General features: G+C 42.8%; 1 protein-coding gene across 11 annotated transcripts in view; it reads right to left on the bottom strand.

The window, feature by feature from the left end:
- Positions 1 to 22,937, bottom strand: part of IQCH (IQ motif containing H) — a 55,048-nt gene that overhangs the window by 16,069 nt on the left and 16,042 nt on the right. For 10 of the 11 annotated variants that reach the window (XR_005258096.1, XR_005258097.1, XM_038146626.1 and 7 more), the window contains 6 exons: positions 21,255 to 21,338; positions 18,950 to 19,125; positions 15,616 to 15,888; positions 12,652 to 12,843; positions 1,544 to 1,664; positions 283 to 569 (listed from right to left, as the gene is read on the bottom strand). Coding sequence is in view for 9 of the 11 variants with exons in the window: in XM_038146626.1 (XP_038002554.1) it covers positions 283 to 569; positions 1,544 to 1,664; positions 12,652 to 12,843; positions 15,616 to 15,888; positions 18,950 to 19,125; positions 21,255 to 21,338 (1,133 nt within the window). In the remaining 2 variants the exon portion in view is untranslated. The remainder of the gene's footprint in view (positions 1 to 282; positions 570 to 1,543; positions 1,665 to 12,651; positions 12,844 to 15,615; positions 15,889 to 18,949; positions 19,126 to 21,254; positions 21,339 to 22,937) is intronic. The other variant, XM_038146625.1, reaches the window with a different exon arrangement.

Genomic DNA, 22,937 nt, shown 5'->3' with positions numbered 1-22,937 from the left:
TGTTCCCTTTTACAGTCAAACACATCCTAATCACTGAGGTCCTCGGTGAAGATTCCAGAAGAAAACAATGTCAGGAGAGTGAAGAACAAGAGATGCCTCAGGTCTACATGTGATGTTGTTAGAACACCCCCGTGCTTCCCTCAGCTCGCACGCCCCAGAGTTTGGAAACTGTTTGTTCCAAAGGGCAAAGCTTTCTCCTGGTATTTTTTGGAGTTCCACGGGAAAGGTGGAATTTCTCAGTCTCAGGGAGACAGGGTGAGGTACCAAACCTGCCCCACTCACCTGCTGCTCCCCTGTTTGGGGATGGGTGAAAGCCACGAAGTCCACGGAGAAGTAGCCAAGCACTCCTTTGGATTTACAGGCCTCCCCAATTTTCAGGCAGAGAGCTTTGAGAACCTCAGGGTCCACGGAACGCTGTGGGATGGTGGTGCCAGAGGACCTGAGGGGCCCCTCAGCGTGGAGCTGATCTCCAGATGACAGCAGCGTCACCTCCCCCGTTGGCTCTATCAGCAGATCCACCGTCAGGTTGGTGACGCTGCCCGAGGACGGGAAGGCTTCGATCACCCCACCTGGAATTGGACAGGAATTCCCTTGGGATCAAATCCACCAGAGCTGCCCTTCAGAGTGCACAGGATGGAGCCACCAGCTCCAGGGGGGATGGGAGAAACAGCAAACAAATCAGTGCAAGGGGAGCAGCAGAGGCAGAATCGTGGATCTCTCGGAGGAGGAAGGAGTTTAATTAGTGGCTTTTCATTCCCACTTCCACAGTGGATCAGTCCCACACTGACTGGAGAACAGGCTCTGGGGTGGCAGGAGTGAATCCAGCCCAGCAGCAGCCCAGAACAGCTGGGAAATGCAATGCTGGGATCTGGGGGATGGCAACTCCTGCTGGCAGCTCATCTTGGAGACTCCCATCCATGTAATGGTCTTAGATAAGAGTCTGCCTGTGGCATTCACCCACAAGAGCAATTTGGCATGGAAATAACAATTTCCAGCATGGTTTTCCATAGGAAAATCACCAAGGTAACTGCCTGGCATTCTGGATTTGCCTTTTCCTTGCATATAATGCCATAACCCAATTTGTTGGGATAGACTGCTTCGTAATAAAATTGGTACTAGATGTTTTAAGTGGCATTATTTAAAAAGAAAAATACCTTCAAGGTTTTGATTCATCCTTGTCTCTTCCATAAAGAAATTCATAAAGAAATCCATATATTTAAATATTCTCACATTTACCTCATGTGCTGGAATTCCCTAAAACCTTTTCCCAAATGTGGCAGCCTTTGGTGCAGTCACCCAAGGATGAAGGAGTTGGTGCTTATGGATTCAGAATCCAGGATTAATATGGACTAAGAGCTTGGCTAGGACAAATGAATGATAGAACAGTGGCCTATAATTCATTGGTAAATGAACATTTGAAGCATAATGGAGAAATAAAAGGAGATAAATATTTAAATGGGCCCAAGACTAACAAGAATATGGCAGACAATATGGCATAATTACTCCTTCTAACACTTCCCAGCGACTTTGCAGTCTTATTTACCTTGAGTAAGAAATGTTTGGAGGAATTTTTCCCATGTAGGGAATCGTTTCTCATTGACTGGCTGTACGTGCTGTGCTAAAAGGCCCGGCAGCTCCTGGGAGATCTTCACCAAAGCTAGCTCCTGCAGAAACAAATTAAATAGAACCACAAGCAATTTTACTACAGAAATGAAAACTGCTTGTGGGGTGATTAAAAACCAGGCCTCCAACAGGCAAAAAAAAAAAAAAAATGTGGTTACTGTTTACCCACAGTCAGGAAGCCTTTTTTAATTTTTCTGCTTGCTCCTCTTCCCTCCTCCTGCAACCTGTCCTTCTCTGAAAGCCAATCCCCCTCAGCACAGCATCTCTTGCATTATAATTTATATCAATAATTGGATCTGGCATCTGAAAATGCCAAGTACTTGGTAACTGCTTTGGGATCAATAGCAGCAGTCAATAACTTGTACATTGCTTGTGTTTTGAAGCAGCATATTGAAATAGTCACATATGCCAGCAATAGTTTTGCTGGTTCTATGTTTAAGCTCTTCTATCAACCCAAATACCCTTTAGATAGAAAAAAAAAAATAGAAATAATCAAGCAAAAGCATTTCTAAAGCAGGAGATATCCTTTTAAATCTGTAAAATATCTGTAACAAATTCCCAAGTGCCTGTGTCTTTGATGGAATTTGATTAGTCACTCCACAGCTAAAGCAGCTTTTTTCCTAGTTTTAAATTCTTTATTATCACACACACAGCCCAGCCCCATTAAATACAGCAAGTAACTGCTCTGCTTTTACTGCTCCCCAAAGTCCCAGAAGAACAGGAGCATATAAAGTGCAAGGACCCTGACTGGATTGCTTCAGGCTCCTTTTCTTGCTGCTTCATGAGCCTCCCCCTGCTCCCCTGGGGCTCCTTCCTCTGTTTTCCATCCCCTCTGCTCAGCCCCCTGTGCTGCAGCAATGACCAGCCCTCCTCTGCTCCTGCCAGTGTCCTCAGCCACAACCACTTCATCCCAGGCTCTGGAGGAACATGAGGAAACCTCATGGCTGACAGCTAAGAATAGCAAATAAAAAATGAAAGCTGTTTTTCCAGAGCAGTGAGTTTGTAGAGATGGGCTTTGTCATGGAGCACATGATGGAAAGTAACCAAAAATGCAAATTCCAAATGACTTCTCTGGGATTTGCCTACCAGCACGAGCAGGATGGAGCAATGATTGGAATCACTGGATGGTTTGGGGGGGAAGGGAACTTAAATCCCACCCAGTACCACCCCTGCCGTGGCAGGGACACCTTCCACTGTCCCAGGCCGCTCCAAGTCCATCCAACCTCGGACATTTCCAGGGATCCAGGGGCAGCCACAGCTCCTCTGGACATTTGGGGAATCTGGGTTGGACTCTGCCTGCAAGAGAGCTGGATAAACCCTGCTCCTGGCTGCAGCCACCCTGAGACTGCAGGAAAGGGATTTTCCACCTGGGCCTCAGCTGCCCAGCCATGGAAGGGGGACAATTGAGGGGAGAAATACCTTAAAAATATGGAGGTGCTCAGAGGGTGATGCTGATATGGGATCTGTGAGCTCCTATCATATAATAAGGAGAAAAAGTTGTTCTTGACTTAAAAAATATCACAAAAAAGGGGTTAGAAATGGTTTTAGTCAGTAGATCAATACACTAAGCTGCACAACCTCATAGCAAAAACAAAGGAGCACATAAAACATGAGATTCAAGCTCAGAATTTACCCAAAACCAAAGGAGCACATAAAACGTGAGATCCAAACTCAGAATTTACACAACTTCAGGTCTTTACCCTGCCCTTTTCTTGAGGATCTGGAGGAGGAATTTTGGGTTTGGAAGGCTGAGCTGACTGAAACAGCAGAGCAGTGAGCAAATACCCATTGGCCTTGTGTGGGTTTGTATTTGTGCTGAATTATTGCTGAGCCAACAAGGCACAGGCTGAGGTGGCTCATGAAAATCCTCTCATCTTTGGAGAGAGGATGCGAGCCATGATGGATGGCCTGGAATTGCTGCCCCACAAATCAGTTCCCGGCTGGCAGCGCACCCAGCAACGCCTCTGTCACTCCCACCTCATCCCTGAGACCTGCTGACGTTGGGCATGGAGCAATTTAAACAGAAATATAAAACCAAACAAAGCGAGGGGTGTGCAGCGGCTGCCTGAAAGATTTTGATAAATCACAGGGGGGGGAAAAAAACCCCAGGAATCTCTGCTGGATGTGGAGGCATTTGGGAGCGCCGGGCCCAAGTTTGTGTAAGGAACAATTAAAGTGGGACACAAATTTGCAGTGCCACAGTTCTGAGCTGTCTCTCACACAGAGCTGGGGGATCACACGTGGCTGTGGAAGAAACCTCCCTAACCTGGCTGCAAAATCAGGCACAACTTCCAAGGAAATTTTCCCTGCCTTTTGAAGGTTCTTTTTGCACATCTACGGATGGTGCTTTAGCATAATAAATCATGGAATCCTGGAGTGGTTTGGGTTGGGAGGGAACTTAAATCCCATCCCTCCCACTATCCCAGGTTCCAACCTGGCCCTGGACACCTCCAGGGATCCAGGGGCAGCCACAGCTCTGGTGAGTGTGAAGGATGTGAGCACCAAACCTGTCTGACAGAAACAAAGCAGGATTTTAAACAAATCATCAATTCAAGAAAATCTGCCAAACCTGCCTTGGGCCCCAAGCCGAGGTGGCAGGGCTCTGAACAATGCCTGGGCAGCCAGGGTGCTCCCAGAAGGGAGTCACCCTTCAAGGATCAGCTCCTGGAATCCTGGTTGGAGGGTTTTTTTTGCAACTGTAAGCTCTAAAAAGGCAATAATCCTGATTATAGGGAGTTTTAGTAGGCAAATTCAAGCCCGGATCCAAAATTCACTCATGAAGTCAAACCTTTTAAAAGGATCAGTGCTCATCTGGCTAATTTCATTTAAATTGGACAGTATCTCCAGCAGAGCCTACCAATGTTTTCTCTCTTGATGTGGCCCAAAGCAATCCAGGACCACAGGCTCAACAGAAACAGGGAGCATTTGTTCCAACCTTGCAGCTGATGTTTCTTAGTAGCAGTAAAAATGAGCAGCCCAAGTATTGTTTACATCGTGTAGAAATCTTTACATCTCTCCAAATTGGTTTAGCACCTTTTTATAACAATGAAGATGCACCAAAAAAAAAAAAAAAAATTACAACCTTTTCCCACTAAATGAGAAATAATTTCTCACCCTTCTGCAAGATGAATTTTTAAAGGTTTTCTTAGGCAGTTGCAACACAAAATTAGGACCAAGCATGGCAGATGTTGAAGAGAGTGGCAGGAAATCTGCTGGAGACAGAAAGAAAAAGAAAGAAAAGCTGAAAACCCTGTTGAGAAGAGAAATAAATAAATAATAAGAATGAATAGAAACAGGAAGAAAGATCTGGGGAAAGCGAGAGGCTGCAGAGCAGGCTGTGTAAGAGGCAGGGCATTTTAGCTAAAAACCAAATGGAAAGGAAATTATTTAGACCTTGCAAGCAAACAGAGTGAGGAAAGGAACCCCAAATTCCTTTAAAGGAAAGCTGAGTGGGCCAGAGAGGAATAAAATCAGCAGAGAGCTCCTGAGCAATACAGAGTGCCACGACTCTGCTGCAGTCAGTGGAGCTGTGGCAATTTGTGCCACTTAGGATATGCTTATAAATGGCAGGAATTGTCACTGTGCCATCCTTCTCTTGTCAGCAGTGGAGCTGGGATTTCTTGCTCCACTCTGGTAGGAACTGGTCCAGCCCAGCTCATTCTGATGTTCTCAGTGACACCAGCATGGAAGAAGCCAGCGACTGCTGCCTAAATGTCCCAATAACTGCCATTATTTCCTATTTTGAAAATTAAACTGATTGGACATTTTTTTCCTAACTCAGACAGGTCCACCCTGGCCAGAAGCACAAAAGTACCACAGTGAACAGAATAAATGGAGAGATCTCTAAAACTGGGATTGGCTTTGGAAGCGACCCACTGAACACCCTCTATCTACTTAAAATGTGAAACCCGATTTAAAGCCCGGGCTTTTCAGTGTTAACAGCAAATTTTAAAATTAAAAAAGTGCCAATTTTGCCTTCCCCAGAGCTGGAAAAGCATGTTCTGAGCTCGGGTCCCATCATGGCAAACAGCCGTCATTACCGCCTCACACAAATGCTTTTCCTATGTAAAATTGCTTTGTAAAATATTTGCTCCATCTGCTGAAAGGAGCAAAGACAATTTTCCCTGATAGCTAATGGCCCATTTCAGCTGCCTGCCATGGAGGGGGTGCTGAACACAGAGCCCACAATCCTGCACTTGCCTGGGCTCATCCTCGCTCGCCGGACGCGGCGCCGGCGCTGCTCCCACTCAAGGGGTTTTTGTGGGGCTGAGGCACATCTGCCACGCTTCAATAAACCCCACACACAGCCCCTCGCAGACTGCCACCACAAGGAGCTGAGCTCCCTTTCAAATCTCCGGCCCTTCAAGAGCTGCTCCTTTTCTCACACCACATGGGGCCACGGCTCTCCGGCCGGGCTGGCACGCCGAGGGTTTGGGCACAGAAAGATCAAGCACTTCTTTTAATTCTACATTCAACCACAGACACACAAAAACCCCACAAAACCCCCTCTGCCCTGCTCCAAACCCCCTCCCAACTGCTCCTTTCATTGTGCACTTTCCTATTTAGCATCCATTGAAAAGCACATGTTTACATTGTGCCCTGAACTACTTCAACATCTGCTAACAGACCAATAAAAAATAAATAAACCAGGATTGTTTAGGAAGAGAGATCCTTCCTATTTCCTGCAAACCCTCCGAAACTGGCAGCAGCAATTTGCTGCCAGATCCCTGCTCGGAAAACAATCTATGCAGAGAAATCAAAGATCAGATCTGTGCTGCCAAAAATCAGCCCGGAAAAGGATCTTCAAAGTGCTGTGAACTCCTCAAATAATTCTGCTTGTTTATCCACTGAATGGTAATTTAGGTTAGGATAATTTTATTAGTTACTTTGCTTTCTAATCCAAATAAATATTCCGAATGGTGTCTTTTGCAAGGTGCATCCTGCATGTTCAAGGTTTCCCATATCCTCCTTCAGAGCAAAGAAAACATAATTGTCATGATCTTCAAAAATCTCTCCTCAAAACAATAATCATGTATTCCTTTCAAAGGCAGTGTTTGTAAGTTCAGGACATTGGGATGTTAATTCTCATATAAAATGAGATCAGGAATATTTGAAAGCATTTTCCTGTATTTTAGTGGGATTTCTGCAAGTGCACAAACAATTCTGACGCCCTCAGATGAAAATTATTTTCCCAATTAATTGACTTTTCTCTTTTTCCATCTCTATAAATTTACTACACTTCCGACTTGCTCTCCTTTCTGGTTTTCGTACCTCTGAACAAAATATTCTAATGAATTCCAAAAATGTGGTTTCAGAAAGAAAACAACCTTATATGGAAAACCCACAGTCACTTCCCAGGAATTTTATGGAAATTGCTGTAATGCTACAGGAATTGTCAGACAAAACCTGCATTGTTTTTCACAAAAAACACACACTTAAACTCCCTTTATTCCCAGAGTTGCCTATGTGTTACTTTTTGGATTTTAGCAAAACAAACATTTTTAAAATCATCCAAGCAGGCATTTTATTGGCTGCACCAACATTAAGGCATTTCAGATTTCTTTAGCGCTCCTGCTTTATCCTCTCCTTCCCCACTGTTATTGCTACAAACTGGCACTTAAATTCAATTGATTCAAAATATTCTGGATCCATATGGCCTCAAACCCTGGAGCTGAAGTTCTGATATTGCCTCACTGCTGTTTTCTAGCATTTGCCTCTCCTCCAGTCCCCAGATGGTGGAAGTAACATTTAAACCTCCTTTTCCTCTGCCTTGTACAATAGACCTTGGCACCATTTCAACTGTTTACTCCGGTAATTAACAGCACTGATACCACAACAATTACAACTCCTACAATCTTAGCACAATAATGCTATGAATTAGTGAGAGCTAATGGCTGGAAGGTATAGTGGTTCCAGACTGAGATCTGTGCATTTCTCGAATAAAATAAAAGGTAGGAACAGCACGCTGGCGGTAGACAATGATTACCTAGTAATTAGTTTACACAAAGCTTCCTATTTAATGGCAAAACGCTGTAATTAACGCGTGACAGAAAATCAAAGGGTACTTTGTAAGCATATGAAAAATTAACACTGCAGGCCTATAGCTTTATGTACTGATTAGGAGCATATTAAATCAATAGGACACACAGCCCAACAGCTTGCAGAGCCCCTGCTTGTGGTTCAGGGATGATATTCTGGATTTCACCAAGCCCGGGGATACAATTCTGCTTTATTTCACCTCAGATTCGCTCATCATATGCAGATAATCTTAATAAACTGAAGATTGTTAGCAGGTGCAATGAATATTTCAATTATTTGGAATAATTGCTCTGCTCACACTGAGAAACCTCCAGCACTGCTCCTTTCCATCCTCGAGCTCTTCCTGAAGTCTTTGGGCTCCTTTTCTTTCCTTGTTAAAGATGATATCAGTTAGAAGAAATGTTAAAATGCTGGAAATGCATTTTTGGGGGATCTGTCAGAGTTTCTGGCCCTCTTCAGGCTGGAAAAATACCACACCTGCAATTCCACGTGCGCAGTGGGCTCCTTCCCTTAAGGAACCCCCTCCGTGGGCTCCAGGTGTTACACTAAGATCAATTAATAAAAACTCAGGAAAAAAGCAGTGTTAGGAAGCTCTGCTGTGTTCAAAGGGGGTCAGAAAGGAGTGTGCTGGCAGTGGCAGGTTTCTGAAATTACATTTTTGATGGATTGGTTTTATCCTGATTTGTTTGCAAGCACATCCTCCTCTGAGTTCCTGAACTCAGTAAAGAAATAAGATGTGGAAATCTTAGCGCACGGAATTCATCCGAGCAGGACACAACCTGCTCCCCACTATTCCTGATTGCCAGCTAACCCCAAAATTCATCTCTTACTTACTACAGGACTTTGAAAAGCTGACCAAAAATGGTTCATTTAAAGGAACATCCAGCATCTGGCATTCCTATTTCCTAACAGCAATCCTTGCAAAAGCCTGCAAGCAGCATCCAAATCTTGTTTTAGGGGATTCAGACCAAAAGTTGTCCAGATTTGTCACCTTTTGAAAATATTCTAATTTCCATTGTAATAAATTAACTGAATTATAGCCTGTAAGGAAAAGAAACAGAGACCAAATCCTCTGACTCAACTGGAGGAGTAAAACTCAAACGTTTTTCTAGCAGGGGCTGCCCAAGTGCATTAAATATTACATTTTTTTTCCTATGACAGATATTTGATGGAGAGTTTTGAAATGGTTGTGTAGCTATCACCAGTTTTAAGGGCTTATTCAGAGAGTATTTGTTGCTTGTTTTTCTGTGGCTTGTTCTATCCCTGGATTTTCAGCTCTTTTTATCCCTTTCTTTTTGTTTCCAGCCCGATGTGTGTTCTTTTCACACTTGCTGCTAGATAAACTCACATCATGTTGTTGGTCCTGGTGGTTAATTAAGTCACAGGGTAATAAAAGATAATTCTAAAATTAATTTCAGTAGTCATTTAGTCTAGTGATTTACTACAATTCCACAGTTCTACAAGAGGATGGGATCCTGCAGCCCTGTGTTATTTACATAAAGGGAGTTGTTAAAAGAAGAAAAAAGAAAATGCCAGCAGGAAGGTGATCTTCTCTTTGCCCTAAAAGGAAAGAGTTTTGGGAGTTTGAGTCCTAAGGAGAAGGAAAATATGAAGACAGAGTGAGCATTTCCATTGCTTGGATACTCTCCCAGCCTCCAAGAAGTCAGAATCCCTCTAAGCCCGAGATTGTGTCAGCAATATGAGAATTTCCCATGAATTTAGAGTCTCCCAGCAAGGTTCCATAAAAGTTTGGGTGAGATTTTCCAGAACCTGAGCTGCTGACTTGGAGCAGGAAGGAGATGCCCAGCTATACCATATATTAATAAGGATTATGGCTATCTTTATCTACATATTCCAAAAAGTTATTCACTTTTTCTTACAGGAGCAAAACCACTTTTTGTGCTATGCATGGAGTGACTGAAGCTTGAATTAGTACAGAAAACCTGCAGGTGTTAAAAATAAATTCATTTGTTCCCTACAATCATCATTCACCCTACAAGATACTGGGTCTCTATCAAATTAATTGTATTTATTCTTTGTTTTCCTGCACAACCAGGGCCAGACCCTGATGTTCTTTTCCACACTGGAAGATGTCTCCAGAAACAACCCCACAAGTGGCAAAAGTACAGCAGTTCCCTGCATCTCGAGCCATTGGATTCTGGGCCTCAGGATGAAATTCCTCTGCTGACAGACTTGAGGCTGATGGACTTGGAGACATTTTGCAGTTTATGACTTCAACCCTTGCTGCAGTTGCAGATTAATTGTTCAGATAACTCAGAGGCTGCATTAAGTTAACAAAGTGAAACCCATCCATAATCCTGTTGTGCATTTGGGTCTGCCCCAATGTTTTATTTGCATTGAGCAATCTAAAATCAGGCTCTTTTTTAGCTGGAATAGATTTTTACACAGTTCAAACTCACCAAGTCCATTATTTTTAATCTGTTGCCTACTCCATGCCACTGAGGAAAATCTGGGTGGCGCGTCTTAAACTGCTATGCAAATGATGCTATTTGTAAGTATTACCATAATTTAGTGCTTACAGTCATGTTCTCATTTCTAATAATTCCACCAGAATGGAGAGGCTTTTCACTGTGCTCCTAGCCTGCAGGATAGTCTTTCATCAAGAAGCTGAATTTTTTAATAACCTGCCAGCATCCGTTTGTGTGTGGCAGCGACACGACGTCTTCATTATCAAAGGAACCAGGTCCCCACACTGCACCAGGACATGAAAGCACAAACTCCTGCTTTGATGTTTAAATGTGGATCATTACAATGGTGTTCCCTGACAAAGGAGTGTTTTAATCCCCTGCTCTCCTGTGCTGAGGCTCGGGAGGCTGCGAGTCCTCCTTTCAAAAGAGGGTAAACGTGGAAGGCAGGGAAATTGGAGCAAACGTTCAAGGTGCTCAAACAGCAGCAAGCTCCACACTTTGGAATCACAGAAAGGTTGGATTGGGAGGGATTTTCAGGATCATCCCGATGCCTCAGGTTTAGCTTTTCTATTTCTCACATTCTGTGCTGCTTTAGTGGGTGGCTCTGGGTTCACATCAGGGGATGCTGAGCTCTGCACAGAGCAGGGACACAAAACAATTCCTGCTCCAGCTGGGACCAAGGACAAATGACCCAAAGCTCAGCCCAGGAGCACAAACAGCGTGGGCTGCAGAGAGGAAAACAAGCAGGGTGGGAGTGCCTGGGCTAAAGCTGGAACGGGACAATGACCTGCAAGGTGCAAATGGAGCAGAGCTGAGCCAAGGCAGAGACCCCGGGAGTGCTCGTGCATTTTGGGACCATTTGGGTTCATCTTGGGGCAGCCCTGGCTGGGCTCTGGTGCTGCCCAAGGTGGATCCATGGAGGAGATGCTTTGAATAAATCCCTGCTTTATTCTGTAGCTCTGCCCAGCCTCTGTTCCATCAAAGCATCAACCCCATTCCATCACCTTCCACCAGCCCAGGCTGCTCCAAGCCCTGTCCAGCCTGGCCTGGGACACTTCCAGGGATCAGGAACCCAGAGCTTCTCTGGACAACACTTTGGCAAAGCCCACATCAGCAATGGCCTGGAACTTCTGCTGATTTGGGAAGCGAGATCCAATTCATTATTCCATGTTCATTTCCCAGCTTCCAACCTGTGTTTGCATTTAAGGGGTTCTCACTGGTGGTATCCAAGCTCGAGGTAAATGGAGTAAAAAGGAAAAGCAAAGGAAGTCAGGGCTCGCTGTGGCCTTTGTGCAGAAGCACTCAGGGAAAGAATGAAAAAGGCACAGAAACAGGGAATGTCACTGACATCAGGGACAGGACTGGAGCTGCTGGCTCCTGGTTGTGTCCTGACATCCTGAGCTTTGTGTCCCACTGGGGTGGATTTTCAGGGGCTGCTTCATCCTGCCTGACTTGCAGATCAGAGCAATTATCCCTTCAGCTTTCTATCAGGAACTCTGGTTTATAACGTGGAATGATTTTGTATCTGTCAAACGCAGCAAAACCGTAATCAGCCCAATTTGAAACTTTAATATACAATATAATTCAATCAACCCCAAATTTCAAACCCGTTTTGATTGAATTAAAAAAATCAGAGGAGCTATAATGAGTAGTTTATGTAAATGAAACAATTTTTCTGGATACATTCCTTCTGGCTTTAAAACCATTACATTAGGAATTAATTTGGCAAGATATACAGAAATATCAAATGCTTATTGAAATTAACACATTTAAATACCAATGAATATTTAAACTACAAATAGTTCTTGGAATGCCAGAATAATGAAGTGTGGTTTCATATGGATTTTTCTGCAGTTAAAATGGATCATCTTCCAGCCTCTCAATCCTGGGGATTCTTAGGAATCCAGGAGTGCCTGAGTCCATGCTCTAATGTTTCCCTTAGTTAGATTTTTATAGATGGCTCTCCTTACCTGAACACCCCTGGTAATACAACTTGCAGGACTTTAATGATCACCAAGCCCTTCAAGTGTTGTTTCATACGGGTTTAAAAGTTATTAATGAGGCAAAACATCCAGGAGAAATAATCCATAGAAAACCAGCTGAAAAAGCAGTCAGTTGGTATGATTTCAAATTAGTGGTGTTCAGCTATTTTAATCCCAGTCCCAATTAATCTTTGTTTCAATAATTCCAAATTTCTATGGAAAGCATTCCAATTTTCTATGGAGATTAGGCTGTGCTGCCTATAAACTTTATATGTCCTCCTTTAGCTAAAAAAAATATATATAAAATTTATACCAAAAAAAAAGTATAAACCCTGCCCATTGTTGCATAGCAAGTGTTACGACACAAGTTGGCTGCCAGGCATTCCTTCATGTTTTGGAATATTTTGGAATATTTCCCTGTCTTATTTGAATTACTGCTGCTTTGTGAATCCAAGCTAGGCTGTGATATCAACATTTACCTTCAAATGAAGGCTCAGGGAGGAGATTTACAGCGAGGAGGGACCTCGGGGGACATTAAAGAGCCAAGAGAGCACAGAAGATGCAGTTTTGTTACTCACACGAGCCTGGCTCTCACTCCACACCTCGGGGCCGTGTCCCTGCCATTCCCTCTGGATCCAGGGGTAGCATTCCAGGTGGGAAGTGACATCACAGAAGGCAGTGCCATCTCCTCCATGCTCATCATCCACCTTGAAGAGCCAGCGCTGCACCTCCAAGTTGTCCAGGATGAGCTGGCTGAGGGCACGGAGCAGCTGCAGAGCAGGGACACAAAACCCTTCACACTGGGACAGCACCAACATGCTCCTCACACCTCCAGCTCCCAAATATTTATTTGGGACATTTATTAACACTCATTTTCCTAAATGTGTGTGGGAAATGGATTTGTAGAGAATTCTCAAAGCCTGACAGAAGGCTCACATAGTGTGATGACTTAGATGGCTTATTAAAGACAGAGTTTTGCACCTTGGCTAAAGGAGCTTTAAGTTTATATACATTGATTATTAAGATTATATACATTGATTATGATGTATTTTATATATAAAACATTCTATATATTAGATAATATTATATATATTAGAATTATTTATTAAAATAAGTTTCTGTACATTGATTATTATAGTGGCAATGTCAGTGACAATGCCCTGTGCACTTCACTGTGCATGGCAGCAGATGAACAAAACCATCAAAGAAGTTTTTTCTGTCCAAGAGAGAGGGGGAAATGTGGGAAATGGATTTGTAGAGAATTCTCAAAGCCTGACAGGAGACACATAGTGTGTATCCACGTGCAAACCTTGAGCTAAGACATGCTGACTTAGAAATGCCATGGAATAGAGCAGACATGGCTGAGAGAGAAATGGAACTAGAAACAAGTTCAAAAGGATGGCCTTACAAATAAAACTAGATATTTTAGAGAAACAGAACTGTGAAAGATGCATTGTAGCAGGACCCACAAGGGGTAATTTTAGATAATTAGCTTTAAGGCATTTACAGCATGGTGTGGCTAAAGCTGATAGGCCAAGAACACTTATAATGTGTTGTAGTTAGGAAATAGTTGGCTTCTGATTGCGATGGCATGAATTATAAAATCTCTATTGTCTGAAAAATGGAATAGAAGTTTTAAAAAGCCTCTCAGCTACCCCATCTCTGGGTCAGGAAAGGGCATGATCCAACAATACGGGTCCGTTTTCTCAGAGGTGTCTGTGTTGGTACAGCTCTTTGGGTATGGATTGAAAGCTGCCTTTGCCTTTGAAGACACCCCTGTTTTCTGCACAGAGGAATGTGCCTGCCCAGGTGTTGTTTTTTGTTTTTGTCTGAGGTTTTGGATCACCAGAAGTGCTCCGTAACCCTTTGTGACAGGGAACAACGCGGGATGGCCGACGCTGTTTGCAAAAACGAGCCAGGGTAACACCAGCCAAACCAGCTGGGAAATTCTCCTGCTGCAGAGTGCATTCCATGGTTATGAATGCAGGGAGGAGGTACCAGGCGGGCTTTATAAAAATGCTAATTATTTATCTGTGTATGTACACAGATTTAAATGCCTTCCAAATGCCTTTTGCCCAGCTGGTGCAGGATGCAATTAGCTTCTTAGAAACTGCAAATGACTTTGAACCTGGTAAAAGTATTCTCAGATCTTGTTGCATTGGCTGGAGTCTTCTACATTTTACAGAGTAATTTGAGGGATTTTTGTTTCTTTTTTTTAAAAGATTGACCTAAAATACAATGACATGTGTTCCATTTGTGGCTTTTGAGAATCACATAAATGTGTTTTTCTTGAGGGCTCCCCCTACAGTAATGAAAAGGATCAATAATCCTGTGAGGACTGTACCAATCCCAAAGAATTATGTGCTATCTTTAAGTGAAAATTGAATTGTGCTTTACCATGGTGTCACCTCACTTTGATTATTTAACCTAAAATGTCAATATTTCATACAAGCAAACAACAGAAGGAGAAATTCCATAACCCTGTAGGATGAACCAGAAGTATTGTTAAATAATTTACGTGAATCAAATAAATCAAACAGCTGTTTTGCAGGTCATTGATCATATATTTATTTCATCTACTGGAGAAGTTGCAATGGATTTGTGTAGCTTAGACTGCTCAGTGCTAAAGGTGATTAATAAACACTAAAGCAAAGTGAAAAGCCTCTTGAAGAAGCAGAAGCACCTACAAAAAACCTCAGCAATGATTATTTTCCTGGATGAGAAGTAATACCACCATAAAAATGTTGTTTGTTTTTCTTTAAATAAATATTTAGACATATCATTGGAAATTGCAAAATCAGCTTAGCGAATAAAATACTGAGGAACTGGCTGCAAAATAAACATGTAAAAGGAAAGCAGAGAAGCCTCTTGTGCCTCGTAATTTCAGTTCAATGGGGTTTTGTTATTTTCCTACTGGTCATGCCAACAAGAGAGATGAATTTAGCAATGATAGGCTGCAAAGTAAAACTGCAGAGATGCTCAGTGAACCTCAGTGGGAAGAGGCTGATTGAAGGGGAGATTTCTTCCCCTTAGAACAAGGATTCTTGAAAAATGTGCATTTTCAGTCACTGGTGAAATGGATTCATTTCATGACTTCACCCGTGGGGCACCAGCACAAACTGTGTCAAATATTGGACCAAACACTTTCATATCCTCAAGCCCATGAAGAACCCCAGAGCAATTGTGTTCCTGCCTGCCTTGGGCACAAACTGCATTTAACTGAGCCAAAAATGGACCCAACCTCACCCAAGACTTGATCAAACCCACCAGGGTGTGGGAGTTACTAGTGGAAAAACAGTTGGGAGTTACTGTTAAAAAATAACCCAGCATCCAGAAAAAAACCTGCTATGACTGTCAAAGTTCAGTTAAAAAAGAAAAAAAAATAGCAAAAGCAGCAACAGGGCTTCAAGCAAAGCCCCTAAATGTGCCACAAAGTTTGCTAAAATCAAATCCCAGCCAAGACACTGCAGGTTTAATATTTGCAATATAAAACTACAGTTCCTTGATGAGGGTCTCATCATTGGAGTGACCCAAATGCTCACCTGCTCCCTGCTGCGGATGTCCCACTCTCCAGGAGGGGTTGGCACTCCAGCACTGGCAAAGATTCTCTTGCTGCCAGACTTGGTGCTGTAGAGCTGAGCCACTGCTGGCTCTGAGCCCAAAAGTGGCACCTGGAGCTGGTCGGCCACAGCCAAATCATCCAGGTGGGGAACACCTCCCACCATGTAGGCATCCCTGCCCTGGAGCAGAACCTGCAGCCTCTGCATCGTCCTGGGGCTGTACTTGAGCACAGTGGCCAGGCACATGTGGTGCTCCTGGAAAAAGAGAACGTTTATTCTTATGAAAACTGGGTTTTTTTTTGGTGTTTTTTTTTCCCTCCCCCTAATTCCTAATGTTGCCCACAATAAATACATTATTAATAGCAGGCTGGGTTATGACCTATCCTGTAGCTTAGCAGTTTAAATTGATAAAAGCTGTTGGGGTGAGGCTCCATAATCGTGCACATCTTTAGTGGGCTGGGAATGGCCTCGTTGGGAATAGAACTAATTACTACACATCTGTATTTATTTGATCCGTGTGGAATTATCCTTCTGTCAGGCACAGAGGCTGCTGGCCTTTGGATAATAGTGATTCATCTCAGCAACACTCGTGGCATGGTTTAACTCCAGAGCTCCTAAAAATCAATAAAAAAATGAAGAAACCCCCCCTCCCTATAGCAGGGAATGTATTTCACATACAGTTCAGGGCATTTGAAGTGATTCTCTGAGAATAAAACACTTTGATTTACAAAAGCTTTCAGTGCTTACATTAAACTGCTGGGGATGCACATTTCCATTTCACAGGAGCTCTGCTTGCTGATCTAAAGGACCACTTCAGGAGAGGGGAGCAGTTTTGTAGCAGGGTTTTTTTTGCTTAAAACACAAGGGTTCCAACTTTTTGGAAGGAATTCCTCATTTCTTCCCAAAAAAAGATCTACTGCTGAACAAGCAGCTCATGACATACCCTAGAAACTCTGAATTTAAATTAAGAGCATCACTCATGGCAGGTGAAACTTCAGAAATGTTTTACACAACATATCCCATGCAGGGCCTGCATATATTCCAATTATTTTCCCAAAAATATACTGAGGATAAGACAGGGATGAAGAAACTGCACAAGAGAAACCCACTCCAATAAACTGTCATGAACAAATCATAATCCCAACAAGGAGAAAATCATCTTCCTACTGAGATTTCATCTCATTTAGGCCTCAGGAATTTTCAGGATAATGTAAATCCTGAATTCGCCAGGGATTTCCAGCTCTGGAGAACACAGAATATTTTCCTCCCAAGCCCTGGATGTTCATTGCCAGGGACTGAAGTAGAAATCCTGATTCCATTGCTTGGATAGGGAGGATGGTGCTGGAAAACAGCACAAGGAATCCCCTTCTGTCAGTCCCTTGGAGCTTTCTCCCACCAAATACAGCTCCAAAAAGTGCCCAGATCTCCCCGTGAAGGAGTTGGACACCCTGCAAGCACAGCAGGAACGGGATGCTCCCCAAAGCTCCAGCAGAAAAAAAGACAATTACAGAAGTTTAAGATAAAAAGAGCAGCAAGGAAGTTACTTGGAGCCCTTTTGCTCGCATCAGTTTTCAAGCCAAGCCATCTGAGGTTGTGATCCCTGGGCTCCCTCTCCCTGAGCACTGCTCCCAAGCAGGGAGCTGGCCCATCCCAGAGCTCTGCCTGCAGGGAACAGCATCCGTTCCCAGCCTGGGGCCGCACTGGGGTTGTAGGGAGGAGATTTGCTTTGTGCCCCTCAATAATGGATTTTACAGTTAATTAAGGAAATCAGGCTGTAAAAGCTGCTTCATTCCTGCTTTTTGAGAGTGCTAGAGCTGCCAGGGTATATGGAAGTGGGAGTGAGAGCAGGGAAAGGCAGAACTGAGGGATTCCAGCAGGAACAGGGGATGTGGGATTAACCCAAGTTCTTGGCTCTCAAACCTGCTGAGTTTTGTTTTGTTTTCAGCTTCCCAAGATCCCAGAGCTGACCCTGGCATCAGGATCACCAGGAGAGCAAAGCTGCCTCCAGCTGGACACAGCTCAAGTGCAGGATCAGGGCCACCTCTGCCTTTTCCACACATTTTCCTTCCATCCAGCTCCACCAGATCAGCAGGGAAAATGTGCAGGGCTGATTTGTGCCCCTGGAATTGCTAAAAGGAACCCTCTGAAGTGGCCTTCAAGCCACACTTTCATCGATTGGGAATAAATTTTGATCCATTAGGTGCAATAAAAGCTTTTTATTCAATAACCCAGGAGAAAGATCCTTTTAAAAAACTTATAAAGCTCAAACCCTCACACAGCCCAAACTGGCACTGAAGCCAAGGGATGACCAGGAGCAGTTCTGAGCAGATTCCTCTCCACGCACAGGATGTATTCATTAAAAATAGTAATTATTATATGGTAAAGAACACACGTTAAATGAAAACAAGGTGGGTTTTGCACACATGGGTTACCTCAACCTGGTTCACCTAAAATCTGGTGCTGCCCGTTCTCCTGCCACATTTTGGCATCAATTCACAGTTGGGAATTACCATCGGAAAAATAACCCAGCATCCAGAGAAAAAACCTGCTATGACTGTCAAAGTGCAACTTAAAAAGAAAAAAATAGCAAAACCAGCTCCAAACACCCCTAAATGTGCCACAAAGTTTGATAAAAATCAAATCCCTGAACGGTGGGTTCAATATTTAGAATATAAAACTATTGTTCACTGTGAAGTCTGCACTGCACTGCAGCAACACTGGACACACTGTACATTAATTAGAACATGTTTTAGCTCGTGGATTTAAACCTGACTTGACAGGTCCGGAACGAATATTTCTCTATTATTTATTGTTATTCTGGAACTATCACTTTTGCATGATTGGAGCTTGTATTTATGTATTATTCTGATCTGTTTGAAACTCAGATTTCTGTATTATTACCTAACTTTGTTTAAGCCTTGTTCTTTAAGGAGCTCTGCACTGGATTTAGTTGCAAGAGCCACTGCAAACACAGCAATGATTGAATGCTGGGCTGGCCAGGGATAAAGTTTGAGTAATAAGAATGGTTTATTGCTATGATTTGCTTAGAGATATAAATCTATCACGTTCCCAGTCCCAAGCACAGAGTCAGAAGGGACAAGAGCCTGCAAATAGCCAATCTAGGACAATCTCAAGCAAGTCTATAAAACTAAACCAGGATATTTATTTCCAATGCTCTAACTAGTAGTCTAATCAGTAAAGCCCTTAAACTTGCAATAATATTTCACTGATGTGTACCAGAGCGTTGCAAGTTATAAAATTTCCAATTTAATTTTACTGCATCCCTCAAGCTGTAGTAATTAGAAGACAAACTCACAGGGAAGCTGTTTATAGCTTCAGGGGTGAGAATTTTGAACCTGTCCTGCAGGTCAGCCATGTCCTCGGGGTTCCCAGATCTAACAGCTGCCTGCAGACCCAGGAGTTTATTGTAATACTGCAGTAACTCCTCACTCAGAGCAAGGGGGCAGATGTAGATGACGTCCACGTTGGCATCTGAAACAAAGGGGCACAGTGCTCACTGCTGGGAGAAAGGTGCAACACTCCCGACAGCAATGCCAGCCTTCCCAGCCCTCTGCTCACCAGCAGCTCTCTCAAAATGCACTGCAAATAAAGGAAAATCGTGTGTAATTCCCAAATCTTAGGGCTTTTGGCCGTGCTTCAGCATTTCTCTGAAGACAGGGCAGTGACCCAAAGGAAGAGCTGCTTCCTGGGATTCAAGCTGCAGAACATATTGGGGCAGGATTTGGGAAGTGGTGCAGGGGGATTTGTGAGCCCAACTCCCATTAACATCAATGGGAATTGAACGGCTTGAAAAATATACCCCATTAATGCCATTAAATTATAAAACTGAGCCATTCAGTTGAGAAAGCTGAGGAAATTGCAATTTTCTACGCTGCCTGGATTTTCCATGGGCTGTTCCTACTCCTGTGCTGCCCACACAAAAGCTCAGGGTGGGGTATCATTAATAACCATGGCTGGGCATGGCAGTGTGCAGGGCAGCACGGTGTGGAAATCTGCTTTTCCTCATGGAAAACAGCTTGGGCTGAAGGGCTGTGTCCACACAGAAGGAGAATCCGTAACACAGGCAGTTGGGGAAAATTTTAACCACTCTGTTCTGCTAAAATATTAATGGTAATAGAGGAGCTAATGAATTAATGGGCCTTGAGGCATCAACAGGCAAAGAGCACTCCAAGATTTTGATCCAAATCAGCGGGAGGCTTTGCATTGTTTGATTGTGCACAAGTGCCAGGGATAGCTGCTATTCCATGGAAGGACTGCAGCAAAGCAAGGACTGGACAAGGAAACCTTGAGCCAAATGCTGGCAAGTGAATAAGAGATCCCATTGCTTGGCTTTGTTTTGCCAGAGCTGCAGGGAAATATCCACATTTAAAAAGTGAGGCCAGAACTCACCTGAGGCATTAAAGCACCACAGAGCCCACAAGCAGAGTCTTTGTATAATTATTTACCAGAAAACTTTTAAAAATAACTAATGGAAGAGTTCAGCACCATTCACCAGTCAATATTCGAGTGAAAAACTGACAACTCGAGTGGATTTGGGAATAAAAAGCTGCAGCACATTTTACTGCTGTAGCACTGCCCTGTAAAGAGAGATGAAGTCTCCTCAGGACACAGTGGGGCTCCAGGGACAGCTTAACTCACAGGAGGTCACAAACAGAGAGGAAATCCTCTGCTTTTCCAAAGAAAAACCAAACCAAAATGGAAAATCTCAGTGCTCCTCTGCCAGGCACAGCTAAAGCTATAATCCAGTCCATAATTTAGTGAGTATTTCACTAGTTTGTATCTTCCTCGTGGTCTATTTTACAGCAAAACCAATTTTCATGTTCAGAAATCAGAAAAAAAAAGTCTGCTTAATGTGTGGCTTTGTCCCTTTAAGTTTCTATCATTTAAAAGCCCAAAAAATCCACATTAAAAGAAGAAAATAATAAAACAGTACAGTGGAAAAAACCAGTAGTAGTTCCTAGATAATATATAAAGGCAATTAGATTATTATTTTAGGCAACTGTAAATTTCTGGATCTAATATATTTTTGTTCCAAGCTTACTAAAAGGCATTTATAAAATAATCATGATCCTGAAATATACATGAATCATGTAAAATATGTCATTGCAGGGAGCCAATGCAGTTGGTCACTGCTAACTCATATCCTTCCCTGCTTTGCTCAAAAGAAGCCCGTCAGGAAAAAAACCCCAACTTTTAAATAGATGCCTTTTGCCTCATTTGCTGATTTAAAAGGGAAAAAAAAAAAGGGTTTAAATAAGGGCTTGCTCTTTTGCAGCACATCTTGCTGTCTGTGAGAATCTGAATGAGCTCCCTCTGTTTGGAGAGCACTCTGGGGCTGGGCAGCTCACAGGAGGAGGCTGCTCCACCTCAGCACAGAGGGCCAAGGAAGCAGCAGGACTTTTATGGATAACATGGCCAGAAAAGGCCCCAATTCCTTCTCAGCTTCTCCGTGCTCTATATTTAATAATAATAATAATAATAATAATAATAATAATAATAATAATAATAATAATAATAATAATAATAATAATAAGTCCTAGTGCTGTTTTGTTTCGGTGCCAGCTGGGGCAATAATCAGAGAGCAGGAGCTGGTCACGTACCCAGGATGTCACAGAGCCTCCCCATCTGCAGGTTCTGCTGGAGAGCAAGGTCAGGGATGTGCTCACGGATGTGCTGGGAATACCCTGCAAAACAAGGAAAGCCCCCCTCAAACTGCAGTCAGAAAACCCCTGGTAGATTTGGAAAAAAAAAAATCAGATTTCTGGATTCAAAAAAAGCTGAAAAAAACCCCATTTCAAATCCCACAGCACTCATTGCAGCGTTTTCCTGAATTTACTTTTATTACTGATGTAACTTCATGTTTTTCTGTCATTTTAAATACAGACCTGAATGTTACAGCCCCACAGAGTTTTCTAATTTAACCATGCAGACCATTTTGCTGGGAGTCTTTCATGTTGCTGGATAATTTTTTTTTTTTTGTAAACACTGGGGGAGGAAAAAAAAAAATGACACCATCATTAAGCAAGAATCCTGGTAATTTTGTCCTTCACACAGATAAAAGGCACCAAAGGCACTTCATTAAGGAGATGTCTCAGTGCTACCTGCTCACTTTGTTGCAGAGGAAAGGTGAGTGACAGCCTGTCTGAGCCTGGATTATCTCTTTGCAGGTCACAATTCCAGCTGATTCCCTGCTCACGTTCAAAAAGACTGCAGGAAATGACAGCAGCACTGTAACTATAATTTTTTTAAGGCTGTAATTTTCAAATTGGTGGAATTGCAAAGGAATTGTGGCGTCTGTGCAAACAGCCACAGCTCCGCTGGCAAGCACCACCAGGGATATTAATTGCTTAATCCTTCAGGACTAATCCCAATTTTCATAAAAACTTGACTGATCCAGGAACAAGATCCTTACATGTCCATATATCTGCACATGGAAAATGATCAGAAACTCAGGGAAAACTTAATTTGGCTAAAATCTGCTCAGTTATTTCAGTGCTTTCATGTAGAAAACAGCAAAGTGGATATTTCAGCCTAATTACAAAGACAATTACTACAAGTGATCAGCATTCTAAGGTGCTGTGGCAATTGCACACAGAACATGAGAAAATACAGAGAAGTTTAAATGACCAGTTTAATTTTTGGTCATTTCTTACCAAACTTACATATTGCAGTCTGCACAGTGGTACCAGGCACTTGGAGAACTCCTCTTAGTAAAATATATTGATTTTAATTTTTTTTTACCCCTCTAGTATTAAGCTACAGTAATTAGAAAACAGTTTGCTCTGAGTATTTAAACTTTAGTCTCAAGGCTTCATTTTGTTCTGTCACCCAATTTTAAGGCACTAAAAATGCTGCCTAATATTTTCAAACCATTTAAAAGTCAGCCTCAGAATGCAGCTGATTTCCTTACCCTCAAAAACTGGGTTTTAAGAACGGGGCCAAAAAATAACATGCAGACATCACTTGGAAGACCAGGAATTATTTGAAAGGGATAACAAAGTGGCAATTAAACAAGTTAAAATTTGCATTTTGCTCAGGCTCTGCAGAGCCAGTGTTGTAGCACTGTACTTTTCACAGGGAGGTTAATAAACCATATTAAGTGCCAGTATATTAACTGGCACTGGCATGACCCCATTAGATTTAATGAGGAATATTCACTGCTGCTGAGTCCCTGCCCTCCCACTGGACAGGATGAACCACATTCCTTCTGATCCACCTTGAACATTCCATATTCCATAACTGGACACCTGAGAAAGCTGACTAAAGGGTTAATATTCCTTTTC

Source organism: Motacilla alba, chromosome 10 (assembly GCF_015832195.1).
Source record: "Motacilla alba alba isolate MOTALB_02 chromosome 10, Motacilla_alba_V1.0_pri, whole genome shotgun sequence".
NCBI lineage: Eukaryota > Metazoa > Chordata > Aves > Passeriformes > Motacillidae > Motacilla > Motacilla alba.
Note: the sequence above shows the minus strand (reverse complement) of the source record. Positions and strands in the feature narration are given on the sequence as shown.